General features: G+C 31.2%; 2 protein-coding genes across 2 annotated transcripts; one reads left to right on the top strand and one right to left on the bottom strand.

Moving 5' to 3' along the window:
- Positions 1–13,159: 13,159 nt before the first annotated feature.
- Positions 13,160–15,243, top strand: LOC130935644 (fatty-acid-binding protein 1). The gene is made up of 4 exons (XM_057865486.1): positions 13,160–13,581; positions 13,702–13,951; positions 14,216–14,307; positions 14,837–15,243. Exons 1-4 carry the CDS (start codon positions 13,194–13,196, stop codon positions 14,974–14,976), a joined length of 870 nt encoding a protein of 289 aa, XP_057721469.1. The 5' UTR covers positions 13,160–13,193; the 3' UTR covers positions 14,977–15,243.
- Positions 15,244–15,326: 83 nt separating this feature from the next.
- LOC130933784 (ent-copalyl diphosphate synthase, chloroplastic) lies at positions 15,327–19,443 on the bottom strand. Its single transcript, XM_057863397.1, has 12 exons — positions 19,152–19,443; positions 18,271–18,454; positions 17,960–18,174; positions 17,765–17,885; positions 17,562–17,674; positions 17,251–17,477; positions 16,993–17,108; positions 16,718–16,816; positions 16,390–16,626; positions 15,959–16,082; positions 15,668–15,859; positions 15,327–15,569 (listed from the first exon to the last, which is right to left on the bottom strand). The coding sequence occupies exons 1-12, from the start codon at positions 19,405–19,407 to the stop codon at positions 15,327–15,329; spliced, it is 2,127 nt and encodes a 708-aa protein (XP_057719380.1). The 5' UTR covers positions 19,408–19,443.
- Between the last annotated feature and the right edge of the window lie 206 nt (positions 19,444–19,649).

Raw genomic sequence — 19,649 nt, 5'->3', positions numbered from 1 at the left:
TATTTTTTACATAATTATGTTAATTGTCAATCATTATACGTTCAAATTATCATTTAATACATAATTATATTAATTATCAATCATTTTAATTTTCAATCATTGTAATATAATTTTAAATTAATCATAATTTCTGACAAGTTGATATTGATATCTACCTTAAAAAATTAAAACAAAAATCTATGATTCTAATTATGATAAAAATGTGTATGATATGATAATAACTTATTCAATCACGACAAATATATGATGTATAATGTAAATAATAAAAAAATTAACTTAATAATAACTAATTTATACAATTATTTTTGTTCTAATAAAAGCTATATATAATATTTTTTGTTGTTTATGAGTCTAAATCCAAAAATCAACTCATTTTTTTTGTGAAAACATATAATAATATAATAGTATATATATTGTATTAATTAATGGTTATTCTTTGCAAAAACATATGATAATACTATAGATATATATAGTGTATCAACAATATTAGTTTACAAATATAGTTGTTTATAGTATAATATTTTATTCCAATAACATATCTTTTTGTTTCTACTTCCTATATAGCAATTAAAGTAAATAATATATCCTTTTTTGGTTCTCGCTTAAAAATATTGGCTTATAATTAAAGTAAATAATATATATACTGAGCAAGTATTTTCATTTAATTAATCATAAAGATTAATAAAATATAATGGCATAATTTTTACTTAATTGTAGTAAGTATTTCCATTGAAAATATTGGCTAATTATTACGTTACACAATTAGTGTGTATATGTGTGTATATACATATGAGTACAATTATTTATCATTTAGAAATTCATATATATTTTAAACATAGTTCTTCTTCTGTTTTTTATTCTTCATACCTAATGACTACTAGCTACGATTCTATCAATAGTATGACCTATGATAGTGTAACACCCTAACTTTTATCACGTCATGATCGTACTAAAGGCTTAGGCGTTACTTACTTTTAACTCTTTTCATTTTATACTATCTTTATTTAATATTGAGCCTTCCCGAATACGAATCGGAATTTTAAATAAAAAATCGAAAAGAGACTTTATTTTATAACACTTAACCACAAAAGTGTATATATCACATAGCAATATTTACATAGACTTACTCCAAGATTTTCAAATGCCAGTCCTACCCCTCTAAAAATCAACGACAGTAAATGGCGAGGAGAAAAAAAATAAAGTCTAAGATTAAACCATATACAGAAAGTATGATTACATATACATAAAACTTCTGTGGATCGGTCGCGGCTCCTCGCATAGAATTTCTGAACCTGTCGCTGAAACAGAAGGTTTGTAGGGGCTGAGAACGTCGTCCTCGTATGTTCTCAGTAGGGATAGCAAATGTCGTAAAAATATACAGAATAATATACAAATAGTTAACTCATAACCCAAAAACAGTTTTCTTTATTAAACCCTTGAGATCCTTCCTAAGTCTTATCTGAAGTCGGGTAAACCCCTTTCCTTAAACCACATTACTTAAATAAAATCTCCGTCACATTAATAATTCCTCGTCCCTAAACAATATTTCTCAATTGCCGTAATATCTAAATAAGCCATCATCGCAAGTAATATACCTAAACCCAATCCATAAACATCAGCCCCCACCACATTATTAAGTCTACAGCACAAGTAAAGTGTCCAGTCAAGTACACAAGCAAGTCACCAAGACAGCAGCACACTCACAAATAAACAAGATAAACAACCACAATTAAATACAAATACGCAAACAATATGATGCATGTCTGTCCTAAGCAGGTCATGAGCTCACGCGTCAGTTGTCTACCCGCAACCCAACATTACTCGGGGCGAGCCCCGAATATAGTTCCTTTACCATGTCAGTCAAGCACAATTATCATCATGGGCGAACCCATGTCAGTTAGGATATCTTGGCATCATGGTAAGAACAAGCTATCAGTTAGGCGAACCTTCCCGCATTAACAACCTTAGGCTATCAGTTGGGTGGGCACTTTCGCATTAGCAACCATAGGCTATCAGTTAGGCGGACATTCCCGCTTTAGCAATCTTAGGCTATCACTTAGACGGGCATTTTCGCATTAGCACTTTGGCACAAAAGTTCATTTAACATACAATTTTCAAGCATCTAACATATTCATTCTTTCTCATTTCTTTCCTCTTAAGTATCTATTTCCTCCATTATTTCCTATTTCCTTTCTTTTTATTATGCCTCTACATCACCAATTACATACCCACACCTCTGCATCACCTATATTATTGAACGTACCTCCGCATCACCGCTTAATTACACATACCTCCGCATCACCAAATAATCAATCACACCTCTACATCATCACCTATCCACTCATCTATCATACCCTTAAATCGATTAGTTTCTAAGTAATCAAACTTCATAATGCTTAATACAAAAATCCATTACTATCTACTTCCACAACCATAAATTCTAGCATCAAACTCAATCTCAACTCAAACCCAATTCATAAACTTAATTCACATTTCAATTTATTAAGCAATACCAAATTGACCAATATTCGCAATCATAATACAACTAATTCTAATCAATTAGACACACAAAATACGTATAAATTATTTGCAATTACTCAATAAATTTTTTGGCATTCTTAAATTAAAAACTGTTAATTTTAAAATGAAATCCCCTACCTCCGTATGAAATCAAAATCAACGAAAATTCTGGAAAAACTTTTTGACCGAGTTAAAAAAAAACGTCTGAAATCATCTGTGTCTCTTAGAACTCCAATTGGCCGAAGTTAATGAGAAGTGGAGCTACATCACCAGCAACTTTTACCAAATTAAAATAATACCAACGTATAAAAAAGGAGAATACAAACACTTTTACTTGATTAAAATTTTTATTGGAATTACGAATTACAAAAATCGAGCTCGGAAACTCTAAGAAAGTTCACGGTTTCTCCTTTCTCTTTATCGATTCTTCTCTCCTGCCTTACCGAAAAATAAAGCATGCAAGGATGATAGGTATTGCTAAATCATTATTTTAGGAAAAAATATTACATATGAAGAAGTTTAGGTGTCATTAGTTATTAAATGAAATGATTAGGTGTCATATTTAGGTTATACATATACATATAAGCATGTTTCTTTTTTTTTCTTTTGTCTCTTGGTTTCGGTGGAGAAAAGAAAAGGAAATGGGATTCATATAGTAATTAAAGTGCATGTGTTCCTATTATATATATATATATATATATATATATATATATATATATATATATATAACAATTCAGGTTTAACTTTTCTTTTTCTTTGGTTCCATTTAATGACTTCGGCCATTCTTTCTAATTTTTTTCTTTTTCTTGTAAACTTTAATAATAATAGTAATAATAATAATAATAATAATAATAATAATAATAATAATAATTATAAAAATTAATTTAGACTATAATTATCAATATAATTTTTAATAGATAATTTAAAATAATAGAATAAGTCATAATTAAATTAAATTTTATTTTTAATTTAAAGTGTAAATTTTAATTTTAAAAATTCGGGTCGTTATAAATAGATTATGAGATGAAAAAGTTTGAAAAATACAGGTAAAAATTATAAAGTTACGAAAAGTCTCATTTAAATTTGACAAGAGTAAGACTGCTTACATAAAAATGGTTCTCATAGATGATAAGATTAGTTGATTATTTTTTATGATTTTTTCAAGTGATGCTAGGTCCAATTTATAAATATTTTTTATTCGTATTTTAAGTTTTTTTGGCAAGTAAACCCTTACACGAATTAAAGATAGTACAATTTAATAGCTTGATAAGTGCTAATAGCTTTTATATTTAATTTGTTTTACAGTATGATAAAATTTATTATTCAATCAAGAATTATTTGACAAAGATGTTTGAGAATGAACTGATCGAAGAGAAGGTCTATGTCTTCTCAAATTTTCTGATTGAGGAATTAAGTGGAATTTATCTTTCGACTGCACACGTGCGTAGAATAACTTTTAAGGAGTCGCGTATAGTAAATATGGTCGATAATCGTAAAATTCCTGCCAATCATTACAATTTTCTTGCTCATGCTAATATATTGAGACAAACAAATGAACAATCTAACTTATTTGGTACGTAATTAATTTGTATTAAGTTACACAAATTTTTTTATTTTACTTTTTGTCAAAAAATTACATAATAGCATCATTTTATCGATAACGTAAATTTTAACAGTTTATTTATACAAATGTTTGAAATTGTATTGTGACTTTTTTTAAAGGTTTATTCTTTTATTAATATATTGTTAGTTTTATCGTTTAATATAAAATAAATTGGTAAAAAAATTTTAAGTTATAAGTAATTTATAATGTTATTTATTTATTTGTCTTTAATTTGATGTTTTTAATTCAGTTTTTTTTTAATTAGATGTTATTGTATTTTTGACCGAAAAAGGAGAGCTTATATCATGGTTAAAAACAGAGAGAAGTGACCACTACATTATGATTGAGCTTCATAATTTTCAGTATGAGAAATTTTAATATTTCACATTGAGATTTTATTTTGTAACAATTATCTATTCATATGCGAAATCTTTTATCTTTTTTATTATATATTACTACTTATCTCTCTTAATTCTCCTTTTATTCAGAAATGAGAAAAAAATAAGGTGCACGCCATGGGATCAATTTGCAACCCAATTGCTTAATTATTTATGTGATCACTACTAAGCAACCAAATACATATTTATTCTCTAATTTGCAAAATTTAAAGCATTAGTAATCATATTGATTTACCCATTTTTTACTCATATTTTTATTCATTAAGTATTCTATTTTTTATATTTATAGTAAATATTGAATATAAAAAAATAAAAAATAATATTAATTATTATCTATTTTATTTATTTAGTCATAATTAAATTTGACTCAAAAAAGCTATTGTTATTTATTATTTAACAATACATTTTAGATTTTTTAACCACTTATTTAATAAATTTTTAATTATTATATTATTTTAAATTAAAAAAATACAAATTTGATGATGTTAGAAGTCCAAATAAAAAATATTGCATTTGCAAAATTTGAAGAGTTGCTCAAGTCAAATGGTAAGTCATTAAAAGAATATTGTAAAATGTCATATCCTCCAGAAAATTTGGTGTCCAGTTTAGAAAACAGAATTATAATGGAAGAGTTTAATTTTGATGTTAATATTCTTGCGAGTTACTACTTATTTCTCTTAATTCTCCTTTTATTTAGAAATGAGAAAAAAAATAAAGTGCACGCTGTGGGATCAATTTGCAACACATTACTCAATTATTTATGTGATCACTAAGTAATTAAATACATACTTATTCACCATTTTGTAAAATTTAAGGCATTAATAAGCATATTAGTTTACCCATTTTCTGCTCATATTTTTATTCATTAAGTATTTTATATTTTATATTTACAGTAAATATTGAATATAAAAAAATAAAAAATAATATTAATTATTATCTATTTTATTTATTTAGTCATAATTAAATTTGACTCAGAAGAGATATTGTTATTTATTATTTAACAATGCATTTTAGATTTTTTTAACCACTTATTTTAATAAAATTTTAATTAATTATGTTATTTTAAATTTAAAAAAATACATATTTAATGATGTTGGAAGTTCAAATAAAAAATATTGCACTTACAAAAATTAAAAAGTTATTCCTGTTAAATGACAAGTTATTGTAGGAATATTGTAGAATGCTATATCCTCCAGAAAATTTGGTGTCCAACTTAAAAGACAGAATTATAATAGAAGAGTTGAATTTTGATGTTAATGCTTTTGCGAGTGAACCAAATGAGTATTTAGAAAAACTAACTGATGAGCAGAAATTTGTATACGATCAAATAATGAATGCTGTTAGCAGTAATATGGATAGGCTTTTCTTCTTATATAGTCAATGCAGTTGTGAAAAAATATTCTTATGCTCAACTATATCATGTTCAATTAGATCTAGAGAATGTATAATTTTAAATGTTGCTTCAAGTGGGATTGCTGCACTTCTGTTGCCTAATGGAAGAACTGCACATTCAAAGTTTAAAATTCTTTTTTGACCATAAATGAATATTTTTTGTGTAACATTAAACAAAAAAGTCCTCTTACAAGGTTAATAACTAAAGCCAAAGTAATCATATGGGATGAAACTCCAATGATAAGTAAGTATTGTTGTGAAATTTTAGACAAATACCTTAGAGACGTATTGAGGTGCTCAGATTCGAATAGTTCTCACTTGCCATTTGGAGGTAAAGGTGTTGTTCTTGAAAGAAATTTTAAACAAATCTTACTTGTGATTCCTAAAAGCTTAAGGTAAGATATAATTTAGTCTTCTATTAATTCTTCATATTTGTGGCATAACTGTAAGGTTTTAAAGCTTACAAAAAACATGAGATTGTCACTAGGTGAAAATAACATACAAAAATCCAGGAATTTTGCAAAATGGTTAATCAAAATTGGTGATGATTTGGCTGGTGATACAACAAATGGTGAAATCGATCATTTATATACCATATGAAATTTTGGTTAAGAACTTTGAGACAGATTTAGATGACCTCATTGATTTTGTGTATTTAGATATGTTATTTAATTTATCCGTTGAAAATTATTTCAAAGATAGAGCAATTCTTGCACTAACTCCGAATTGTATCACTAATGTCAACAACAAAATGACTATAGAGTTACTATACAAAAAAGAGTTTACTTAAGTTCTGATTCTGTGTGCATTGAGGAAGAAAATATGGAATTTAAGTGAGATGCTTTCTTACCAGAGATTCTAAATAGAATAAATTGTTTAGGTCTATCACCACACAAGTTGATCATGAAAGTTAGCACTCATGTTATGTTGCTGCGAAATACAGATCAAATTAATGGTTTGTGCAATGGAACAAAAATGCAAGTTAAAAGAATGAAAAACCAGGTGATAGAATGCAAGACTTTAATCAGTAACAAAGCTGGAAGCATTGTTCTTATCCCAAAACTGAATCTAATTCCAAATAACGAACAGGTTTTAAAGAAGACAATTTTCAATTATTATGTCATTTGCAATGACAATAAATAAGTCTCATGACAAACTCTATCAAAAGTTGGAATATACCTTCTAAGGCCAGTTTTCACCCATGGTCAATTGTATGTTGCATTATCAAGAGTAAAGAGTAAAGATGGACTGCGAATGTTGTTGCAAGATCACGGACACTTGGAAGATAACTACAAGATGAATGTGGTATATTGAGAAGTTTTTGAGAGCTTATAATGAAAATGTAATTTCTAATTCTCTTAATCAAATTTATTACTATCAATTAACAAAAATGACAAATTTTAGATGGTAATAGGTAATACATTCTTATTCTACATATATAGCTTGAGAATATTAACATTATCATAAAAATCTGGATTATTTTATTTTCTTGATAAACTATTTTAAAATTATGTTAATCATATAATTTTGTATACTAACATTGATATAATATTATTTCAGGTATATATTTTGAAGACATCAAAGGAGAGCGTTGAGTTATTTTTTAATGGGTTTAAATTATTTATTGTTTATTGGAGAACTTTGTACATTAGAATTCTCTAATAATTTGTTATTCATTTTGAGCTGATTTTGATATGTCATTACTTGATAGTAAACCAACATATAAAATTTGTTAGTGGGTCCAAGTATTATTAGGTTATTTCTGGTGATATTGAATATATATATCTGATTTATTGAAGAAAGTAGATTACTAAAATCAATTAATAACTATTTTAGAGTTGATACACTTAACACTAAATTAAAAAAAATAAACAATACATAACATATTATTTTTTTATAAATCAAATTATTATAATTCAAATTAATTTGAACAAAATAACTTAAAATTATAGACTAAATACCCATTTTGCTCCCTGAGATTCACGCGATTACTCAATTTGGTCCTTGAAATTCAAATTTACTTATACTAGTCCTCTAGATTCAAGTCCGGGCACCAATATGGTCCCTCGACTCTTCCCGACGATGACTAGGCAAACGGAGTGCTAATATAGCACCCTCCCTACTATGCTGGATGATGAGTAAATGACGTTGTTTACCCTTGGCGCTCAAACAAGTCAAAAATAAAGAATAGTGGAGATAGAGAAGAAGAATACTTAAGTGACTGACATTTCTGACTTGTTTGGATGCCAAAGGTAAACAACGTCGTTTACTCATCCTCCAGTGTGGTAGGAAGGATGTCATCTCAGCATTCTGTTCATCGCCGCAAAGAGTCGAGGGACCACATTGGTGCCGAGACTTGAATCTAGAGGACCAGTATAAGTAATTTTAAATTTAGAGAACCAAAATGAGCAATCGCGTGGATCAGAGACCAAAATGAAAAATTTAGTCTAAAATTAAAATTTCAATCTTATCACTTATTTCACTTGTTTTTATAAGGTTTAATTACTCTATTGGTCCCTATAGTTTCGCGAAATTTTCAATTAGGTCCCTATACTTTTTTCCTTTCAATTGGGTCCCTATACGTTAATTTTTTTCAATTTAGTCCCTACCGTCATAAAACCGTTTGAAATAACAGAATATTCCATCAAAAAATCGAATATTCTCATAATTTGGTTAAAAAATCTAATTAAAAACATCTCTATTTTTTTGAAATACCAAAAATACCCTTTATATTTTGTCCCCCAAAATCAGAGAACTCTAACTACCCCTAAGTTATTCTTCTAAGTTTCCAATTGGATTTCTCCTCTGTGGCACTCTGCTGCCGTCTTCTATGGCGTCGTCGTCGTCCGTCGCTGGAAGCTCGTCGTCCCTCTGCGTTGCCCACGGGTGCTGTGTTCTGCTCCGCTCATCCGCCTTGCCTATTGCATCTCCTCATCCCGCTTTGCCTCACCGCGCCTCGGGTGCCTTGTCTTGAGTTGTCGCTCCTTGACTCCGTTTTGCTATCTGGACTGGTTCTGCAACAACAGGTGATGATTGAATTTTGTTTTAGTTTTTCAACTGTTGGATCGGAGGAGATGAAGGGACCAAGTGGCATGTGGAAAGAAAACCAGTCAGATGGTTTTCATTTGTTTGAATTGCAAAGATCGGGAGTAGAATGAACATGTAGGTTTCTGTCAGCGTTGGGTAATAATTCTTCTCAATAATGTCTTCCTCCCACTAAGAACGGGAGAAATGTTATGCTTAAAACAACTAGTAGTCAAATGGTATCCTCTCCCGATTCTAATGCTTCAGGTACAATGTTGAGAAATTTTGATTGTTAAATACCTCTAATTTTGCTTATGTTTATTTTTTGTTGCTGCTTGTATGTAATCTGACTTTATTTGATTAGGTAATCAGCATCCTAAATGACAAGGAGAACTAATTGATCTAATTGTGAAACTTAGTTTGCTAAAATTAATTTTGATTGTGTTAAAAAATTTTGATTATGAGTTTTGATTATATATTTTATCTGTAATTAATTGATTATGTTAGAAATAAGAAAAGAGGTGAGATTGGAGATAAGATGTTTGATTAAATGTCTTTGAGAGAGTTGAATTAATTATGAGTTCTGATTATGTATTTTATCTATTATTAATTGATTATGAGTTTAATTGATCATTGTCATAGAGGCATACAGACTCTCAGAGATCGTGGTCCCTATCCTGCTGCCCATGTCGTGAGATATGAAGCTCATCTTTGGGATAATAGCTACAGAAGGGGACATCCATTACTACCAACTTTCCTGTAATTTACTCTATGTAACTTGATGCTTCACTTCAATCAATTAATTCTATATATAATTCTGTATCTATCACTGTTTTTACAGATCAGCAACTATGAGAAGGAATTGGATGAAATGAAACACATGACAGGACAAGAATTTGTAGCCGCCATAAATGTAGTGTGTTACTGTTGGGAATAAGACACCATTCCCCCTTGAGAAAACACCTTTGACAGAGAAATAAAATAGACACAATCACAACACAAGAATTTAACGTAGAAACTCCAATTACCGGAGAAAAAACCACGGCCGTTGTCAAATGACAACCAGAGAATATCACTATGTGAAAATTGTTACAACACATAGACTTCTTTCTTTCTAACACCGGCACCCCAGTACACCCACACTCTCTCAAAGCAAATATCTAACTACACCTCACAACACTCTCTAATCAAAGAGTACAGAGGAAAAGAAAAATCAGATACAAGCTTAAAGTGTTTCTGACTAGTGCAAAAACAAATGGAGAACTTAGCCTCATATTTATAGCCTAGGCCACCCACTCCATTTGCTATCCTAAGCAATGTAGGACTAATTCAACCAGATTCTAACAATCTCCACCTTGATTGAAATAGTCACACATCTTCAGCTTCCATTGTCAACACCGACAATTCTTTGCTGTCATTGTCTATACCGACAATCATAGTTCAGAGAACTATCATACTCCACCATGAAAGTATACTCACTTGGAATTAGACCACTCCAAGCATTTCGCCTTGGTACAGATCGAAACCTTGCTGAAAATTCATGGTGCAACTTCCAAATTGGCTTTTCCTGGAAGTTCTTCAGCCATCGACCTAACTCCGCCACACACCTTGCATCTCAACGCCAACCAATGCCCGTGTGCAATTGTGGACCCGATTGCCACAACTTATCCTTATCCATGGCAGTGCGGTAATACCATGACGATTCTTCTTGTCTTCTAGAGAACATCATCTTTCATACCAGAGATCTTCTCCTTCAACGCCTTGTGCAAACCTAATTGTATCAACACATCCTTGACTTGTATTTGCCACAAGCCAAAATTGATTCTTCCATCAAATTTCTCTATTTCAAGCTTCACAGCACTTGAATATCCTGACATTGTTGCAACCGTATACTGGAATAGTATAACTCAACTGTAGACCATGCACTAGGAAGGGTCTCCAAGAAAGAGAGGTGGGTCACAATGGACACACTTAAATACCAGGTCTTTCCTTAGCCAAAACCTTTCCAAACTGCACTCTCACAGTGTCACACTGCCTTCCAGCAACAACAACAGCAACCAAAGATCAACCTCAAGCTACAGGACAAAATTTTTTTCTGATGTGGAAGGTCAAACTAGGCTGCAACCACAGAGCATACTAAGAATAAATCCCACCGAACCGAAGCTCTGATACCACTTGTTGGGAATAAGACACCATTCCCCCTTGAGAAAACACCTTTGACAGAGAAATAAAATAGACACAATCACAACACAAGAATTTAACGTGGAAACTCCAATTACCGGAGAAAAAACCACGGCCGTTGTCAAATGACAACCAGAGAATATCACTATGTGAAAATTGTTACAACACATAGACTTCTTTCTCTCTAACACCGGCACCCCAGTACACCCACACTCTCTCAAAGCAAATATCTAACTACACCTCACAACACTCTCTAATCAAAGAGTACAGAGGAAAAGAAAAATCAGATACAAGTTTAAAGTGTTTCTGACTGATGCAAAAACAAATGGAGAACTTAGCCTCGTATTTATAGCCTAGGCCACCCACTCCATTTGCTATCCTAAGCAATGTGGGACTAATTCAACCAAATTCTAACAGTTACACTATTATCCCCTGCATTATGGTTGTGGATACATTGGTTGGGTAGTATTTTTGTGAAAGCATTTGCTATATGTGAACGGTAAATAATGCCATTGGTGGATCCGGACAGAAATAGATTGCATTATTGAATTCTGCATGTGTTGCTAGATCATGGTTATGATTTATGAATTTAAAAATATTCTTTTAATTTAAGAATATTTCTGACCCAAAGTGTACCGGGCCATGGCATAAGTCTTATTTTACAATTTTTGTGTGCTGTAAGAATTTATAGAAAAATTTGTGTTTAAATAATTTGGAATTGCAGCCATTATCCCTGCTTGTGTCAGTTCTTCAAACTTCAGTAATTTATGATGCAAAGGATGAGGGATAATATAGATATAGGCTAATTATGTATATTTCTGGGTTGTTTATGTGCAGCATGCCCGGTATGTTACCTTCTTGTGGAAGAAGCTATTGAGTTTATGCCAAAATCACCCACACCTTCACCAGTTCTTAAGAATTTAACTTATATCTATGAGAAAAATATAAGTAGATTTGGAGAATTCGATGGCTCATACTTTGGTGGATATCCTACTTTAAAGCAAAGGAATGAGTCTTTTGATATACAAGAATCAATGAGTGTGCACTGCAGGTATGTTTTTACCTTTTGTTTAATATCTCTGACTTATATCTATAGCACTCAGGAATGTTCTTTTTGGTTATAATAATTAAACTTTTATTTACTGCAACTATGTTTAAATTAAACTAATATAATTCAGGCAATTTTATTTTTTGAACTTCTGTTTACTGCAACTTTATTTTCTATAATTCTATTTTGCACAATTGATTTTTACAATTCTATTTTTAGCTCATTTGTTTGCTGCACTTGATATAATTCAATCCAATAGAAGATTAAGATAATTATTCTTTTTCTTGTTGCACTTTGTTCAAACTATAATTATTTTTTTATATAATTATGCAGGATAATTTTAGAGGTGTAAATAAAAATTGAGATGTTTATCATGATGGTTTATTGATAAAGATAGAATTTTGGAAATTGAAGACATATGGTTGATTAATGATGTCTTTTACTAAAAGATACTTTTATAGGATATAATATTTTGGTTTTTTGTAGTTTATTAGTAGTAAACTCTAAGTGGTCTCATGCATATTTTAATGAGTAGGTTTACATTAGTGTGAGATGTATGAATACTCAAAATTATTATCATTCTAATACTTAAGGTTCATTATATAAATATATTTTGTTTAAGAATAATTTTTATTATTTAAAGATTATTGTATGGTATTATAATGTTGTAGAATCATTGAATATGGATTATAGAAATATCTTTCATTGAATATTTATAGTTTAATCAAATTTTTAATTAAGTTTCTATACTTTTTTTTTTCTTTTCAATTGGGTCCTTAAAGGTATACAAGTAATTTCACAATTTACTAACATTTTTTTGACATTTAACGTTAATAAGGATTAAATTAAAAAAAAATTAACGTATAAGGACCAATTGAAAGAAAAAAGGTATAAGAACCTAATTTAAAATTGTAAAACTATAGGGACCAACAGATTAATTAAACCTTTTTATAACTAATTTTGGCTCTCTGTAATGAAGCGTGTATTCACCGCTGAATGAGTTTTTAGTAACGAAAATAAAAAAAAAATGGCGTCACTGCGCTTCCCCTTCTCGTTTTCTCAGACCCAACCACCTCATTATTCCCGCCCTCTCTCCTCCTTCCCCGTCGCCGCCGCAGTTGGAGCTACCGCCGTCGGAGCCACAGCAGCATTCGCCGTCCTCACTTCCTCCTCCTCCTCCTCCTCCTCTCACCGCCAATTCTTGGAGAGCGCGCTCAACTTCCTCTTCTCTTCGGACCGTACTTCTCTCCCCGCGTGGGGTACCCTTAGCCTCGCCGACATGTCCGTCCCCGTCGTTGAGTCCAAGAGCGGAGCAACGTTCCCTTCCGTTCTCGGCGATTCTCAGAAGCTCTGCGGCATTGGCTTGCGCAGAAAGAGCGTTTTCGGTTTGAAGAACATTGACGTCTACGCATTCGGTATACAACGTTTTTTTTCTCTTCAATTATTATTTTAAATTCTAAGTATTTAGAATGTGTTGATAAAGCAAATCTAGAATGTTACCGATATATGCTTGGATTTGGAATTTTTTGTTGCAGGTGTTTATGCTGATGACAATGACATAAAGGAATGTCTTGCTGGAAAATTTGAGAAGCTTTCTGCTTTGGAATTGAAGGGAAATAAGGAATTCACTGAAGATATATTGGAGAATGATATATCCATGACCGTTAGTCTTCAAATTGTGTATGGAAGATTGAGCATTAGTTCCGTGCGGTCTGCGTTTGAGGAATCTGTAGGTAGCAGGCTGCAAAAGTTTGGTGGATCGGATAATAAGGAATTGCTTCAAAGGTAAAGCATTCTTGTTCTTCATATCCTATTATCATGAGAAGTGGTCATCATTCATTATGTGTACTAGTGTTAAACTTGTCATGAAATTCTAGATTCACTTCCAAATTCTTGAACACTAAGAATACATGTGGAATTGTGGATATATATCTAGAATGCTTCAAAAATCTTATTAAAGTTGAGAGCATTATATATCAGTTCGGACCAACTAGGTGGGGGGAATTTTTGGTTCATATTATAATTAGTTACTATCAAGCTGTGGTGCAGGTTCACTGCACAATTCAAAGATGAAATCAAAATACCAAAAGGATCTGTGATTAACATCTCAAGAGAGAAGGGCTATGTTCTCCGCACATCAAGTAAGATATCCTTATCCCTGTGCATGTCTCCATCTCCATCTTCTTAACTCATAGAATTATAATGTAGTGCATACTTATCTCTTATGCTTGATGAACTATGTGTATGATGAGAATTCAGGTCTTCTGAATATTAATTCGGAAGATTTAGTTGAGGACTCATGCATCTGTAATTTCTGGTTGCTTCTTTCTTTCATTAGTGCTTAGTCTAACTTAAGGAGTTCCCTATAATAATACATCATATTTTATATTCTGAGGTTGACAATTTGATCATGTAGAAGCTCTCCATCAAACCTATAAAGCATATTTCTTACTATCAACAGAAAATGGCAAGTATAAATATAACAGATAATGGTTGAGGTTTGTCTTTGTTTAGAGGTTTCTTTTAAGAACTTTTCAAAGTGGAGGTAGGTGCTTCTGTTTTTCCAGTGCATGTTCTGTAAGCACCTTGTTCGATGAATGTGCCATTCATCATATGATTTGTATTTTAGTTATACATTTGAGGCTTTGACATTATCTTTATTTGTTGTAGTTGATGGACAGGAAGTGGGAAGCATCCAGAGTAAACTCCTGTGTAAGTCAATCTTAGATTTATATCTGGGTGAGGAACCGTTTGATAAACAGGCCAAAGAAGACATCGAGCTCAACTTGGCGTCTTACCTCCAGAAGTAGACACTATTTAGTTAAGAGTTACCTTAATGCATGGTTTAATTTATTTTATTACTTGTAAAATCAACCTTATTGATGATGTTTATCGCTTGGGTCACTTCTTGATTGTAAAAGGAATGGTTTATTTAATATCTCATCATAGAGGTCAAGTACACTACAATATGTTACATATCTCTCTGGCTGAGTGCCAAGAGCTTCAGAACAACTAAGAAATTTCATACTATCTTATCAAAGTGTCCATGCCTTTGATGATTTATTTTATTGCATAAATGATGATTTGCTGAGAAAAAAAGGAAACACGGGTGACATCTTAGAAGTTTCAAGGTTTATATCCCAAATCCGATAAACGAAAATTACATCACTTTTTGAAATAGAACTTTGTCAATGTGTGATATAATTGTCTGATAGTCAAAATAGGCAGCATAGTAGAAACTCTTAGCCACCATAAGAAATGAATTCTTAACACGGGGTTGATTCTGAATGCCATCTGGGGAATTTTGGAGCACTGTTTGCGAAAGCTCTTGCATTTCTGATTCTATTTGTGGTGTAGTGACTCTGGTTCCACTCATGTTGCAGCTGTCATTCACATTTGCCTCCTAACAAATTTAAGAATTGTAAAATTTTAACAACAGAATCTTGGTCGTTGGCATAATATTAGAAACTTCTTAATTATATTATTATTGTTACAACTGACCTTACTACTTTGGTAATCTCTGAGTTTATGGCAAACTTTGTTAGTGACTTGCAGCAATTTCTGATACTGAAGATTTAGCTGTAGCTCTTGTGACCAACAGCCACTCATTATATGTATGGTTTTCAAAATCAGCTCCGCTTCCCTTGTGGAGCTGCTTCCTTCTTTTTGCCAACTAAACAACCAACTTTGCCACTGACCAATTCAGAAGAAATGTTCACATTCTTGCACATTACCATTCGATGCACATTTCATAAGATACATTTTATGGTGTCACTAGAAAAGAATACTCACAATTTGATTCAAATAATGAGAAATTTCCTGCCCACGAGTTCGAAAAAACTCCAATCCAAGATACTCAATAGTTATCAGCAAAATGCAAACAAGTTTTTCTGTTTCGTTGCTCTTATCTAGCCACCTGCAGTAGTACATTCGCATGCAAGGTAAGATTGAATGTGTCACAACTTGAATCTCTCATGTATATCATATTTACTACAGACTCAATTTTCTCAAGCTAAGTATGATACCTAATAATCTATTTACTTTTTGGGTTTAGTTAACATAGGGCACATGACAACCTTACCGTGAAAAAATTTAAATGTTTTCATTTAATGAATATAATATAAATGCATTAGAAATTTAAATTTTTTATATTTACAATACAAACTTCTTTAATTTGTAAACTTAATATGTGCATTTAGGGCAGAAGTTAGATAAACCCTTACTTCTTTGGAAAGTCTTGTCTGTTAATGCTGTTATTGAATTGTTCTAAAAAAACCCTCCTTGCTTCTTCATCCCCTGTATAGGACTTCAATGTCTCGATCAAAGTCGTGGTTTTAGCCCATGCGAGTCGCTCTAGGGACTTCTCAGGCTCGAACATGCTGGCTGCCGCCACAAAATAACTTTGCAGAACACTTTCTTTGCTCACTCCAAATTCCTCTAATCCTGTTTCCAAGTACCACCTAATAATTTCCATTGCCAAAATTGGGAGTTCAGTTTTTTGTTATCTTTGTAAAAAAAAGTGTTGCAATATTACATAATTGAAGCCCTCACCTTTGGATTTTCTCCCATTCTGCAGAGAGCATATCTTGGCAGTTGTTGTAATCTAATTTAGCAAGCTCTAGATAAATATTATTATTCACGTAGGGCATCCTGTCAAAAGAGCAATTCATTTAAGAGCGAAAAATAAGAGTTAAATACACATACACTAAAATCAAAGAGTAACAAAATAAAGTTAATTTCTCACAAGTTATGTGACTATGTCATGTGTGGCAAAACACATAATATTAATTGATCCATTAATGTCTGGATTAAAGAACTAATTCTACCTGTAAAGTGACTTGCCAATCCAAATATCATTTTCACCGCCATATTGTTCTATGTAAAATCTTGTCTCTAACAGGGGTAAGCTAGCATACCAAGGCACATCCAAAGCATAGCTCACCTATAAAATATTAGAAAGGGTTTAATTAACAATCGCTCTGGCAAAATTAAATAAGAAAAGAAAAAGAAGTTTTAACAACAAAATATTAAAACAAGAAAAAGAATAAAACATGATCATCAGCAGTAATGAAATGATAACCCACCTCACCAGGCAAATCTTTTGTTATGATCCATTTATCCACTATCTCATTAGCCAACCGTTTCTCAGTTAAAAATTTGGACGAAAAAAGTTTGGCATCCTCAAGAATCTTCTCTCCAGGAAACAACACTTGAGAAGCTCTATGAAGATTGTATATCCCAGTTATAGCTTGATTTGATTGTCCAGCAAAGCAGAAGAAGTCGCCACTTTTCTCAAAATGCTTGAATGCATCTATCAAATTTAGTACAATAATTAATAATTTAATCATTTCTAAAACCATTGATATATTATTATCAAATGTATCTCTAATTTTACCGGGTGAAACTTGGTGGCCATGTAACCTTAGCAATCTAAATGCCATTGCAGTATCGTCAATATCTTGAACTTCCGAATTTCTTGCCCAACAAATACCCTTCTCGGTCCAATATCTGAAAATTTTTTATTTGACTAATTTTACAATAATATTCCACATATATTAAATAAGTCAAAATCTAAAACAAACAATCCCACGAATTTACCTTGAAACATATTCCATACATTCTTTAATTTCTGTCTGAAAATATCTTGAAATACCTAAACGTTCTAATCGATCAACAGCCCAAATGTGCTCAAATAAATCCACGGGATAAACGTTTGGAACTGCCAAAATTAGTAACAATTAATTATGATCCAGATAGTGTTATATAGATATGGGCATTGTTGTAATTACCTACCTCCCCCGTTAAACCTTTTCACAGTTTTCTCCAAATATTTGAGAGCATTTTCATCACTGGTTTGCATGAAAGCGTATGCTGTGGATGATGGAGAGAACAAGAATGAACCATCTTGTGACTGCAATTTCAAGAGTCTTTTCCAATCCAAATTCGCCATTCCCTCCAAACTATGAAGCAGTGTTGTGGGCACCTTATGAAGCACCTCCATTGGTATTCTAATTAAACACATCAATCATATTAATATTATATCACAAACATTGATTAATTAATATATAATAGAATAAAGTATATACAGTAAAAATAATATGTACTTTGTGAGCTTTAGGTCTCTCATGGCAAAGATTTGTTTCAAGATAGGAGAATCATGTGGCACTTCAATATTCATACTTCGAGCCAAGTCGAGAAGAGAAGGGAAAGCTACTTCAAACCCGATTGGCATATGTTCAACATTCTCATCCTCAAGCTTGCTTAGATTTTCCTTAACAAACTTCAACCCTGTGATTTAAAAAATAAAATGTCGTTCTTCAATATATATCTATATACGGTGTATCTCATTGTTGGTAGAAAAAAACTTTATAAAGATTGCTCCCAAACAAATTTCAAATAAGCCGTTTTAGTTTTTAATATTTTTTAAAGTCATTAAAAATTATTTCAGTTGGATAGATTAAACCTTATGTCACTTTCAATCAAGTTTTAGAATATACATATTTTTAAAAAGTTTTATCATAAGACAATTAACTCAAAAAAAATATCATTATAAGCTATTATATTTCTTTAAAATAATAGAAAAACAAATTTATTTGATACGAATAATTAACTTTTAAAAAATACAAATTTATTGAAAAGTATTGAATTTTAAATTTGTTGAAGATTAAGTGAGTGAGTGTTTATTCATACAAATATACATAATAATAGATGAAAAAATTTTATTTCTATATAAAATATTTGTATATTTATATAAAAGTATATATAATTATTAATTAATTGTGTATTTAAATTATTTTTTATTAATAAAATAAAAAAAACAGATGCTTAATTGTTAAGAAAATACAAATATTAAAATGGTGTTTATTACTAAGAGATTAATAACAAATTTTTAAATAAAATTATTAACAAGAAAGCGTAAAAAACCAAAAATAAATAAATAAATAAAGAGGACAGATGAGGTGACATTGATAGATAAACCAATTACCCATGTCAGACTTTTGGGGGTGCAAATTCCAAGCTCTTAATGCAATAACACAAGCCAAGGTGTTAAGAATGCGATCATGGGCATTGAAAAGTTGAGCATCACCCCAAGAACCATCAGATAGCTGATTACTGGCTATCCATTCAAGACAAGATGGGAACTCAGGCCCTCCTCCGCCATTAACATCTCTCACCAGACCAACCCATGCTGTGTCATAAGCTGATATGCTTATTTCTCCATCTTCCATTGACCCTAACATCCTTTTCACCGCATTTATCTTCTTTCTTATCTCGTTTGTCACCACCACCTTATACAATATAATTATCATCACTTCATCACAAACCTAATAAAACTCTTCTTATGGATTAAACGTAGTAACTAACATTACGTTTGACAATTGCATTAGTAATAATTTTCACGTGCAAAAGCTTTCAAATAAGATTGCATTATCAATTTAGGAATAATAAGAATAATATTTTCTTTCAAATTTTAATATATAAA

The sequence above is a fragment of the Arachis stenosperma genome, chromosome 6, assembly GCF_014773155.1.
Source record: "Arachis stenosperma cultivar V10309 chromosome 6, arast.V10309.gnm1.PFL2, whole genome shotgun sequence".
NCBI classification, from domain to species: Eukaryota; Viridiplantae; Streptophyta; class Magnoliopsida; order Fabales; family Fabaceae; genus Arachis; species Arachis stenosperma.
This window is presented reverse-complemented; position numbering and strand designations above follow the sequence as displayed.

Coding starts and splice junctions, on each gene's coding strand:
- LOC130935644 (XM_057865486.1), top strand. CDS start 13,194: ATGGCGTCACTGCGCTTCCCCTTCTCGTTTTCTCAGACCCAACCACCT. Junction 13,582..13,701: donor CATTGACGTCTACGCATTCG/GTATACAACGTT, acceptor TTTTTGTTGCAG/GTGTTTATGCTGATGACAAT. Junction 14,308..14,836: donor CTATGTTCTCCGCACATCAA/GTAAGATATCCT, acceptor TATTTGTTGTAG/TTGATGGACAGGAAGTGGGA.
- LOC130933784 (XM_057863397.1), bottom strand. CDS start 19,407: ATGTTAGGGTCAATGGAAGATGGAGAAATAAGCATATCAGCTTATGAC. Junction 17,109..17,250: donor CAAAAGATTTGCCTGGTGAG/GTGGGTTATCAT, acceptor AATATTTTATAG/GTGAGCTATGCTTTGGATGT. Junction 16,817..16,992: donor ATTGGCAAGTCACTTTACAG/GTAGAATTAGTT, acceptor CTCTTTTGACAG/GATGCCCTACGTGAATAATA.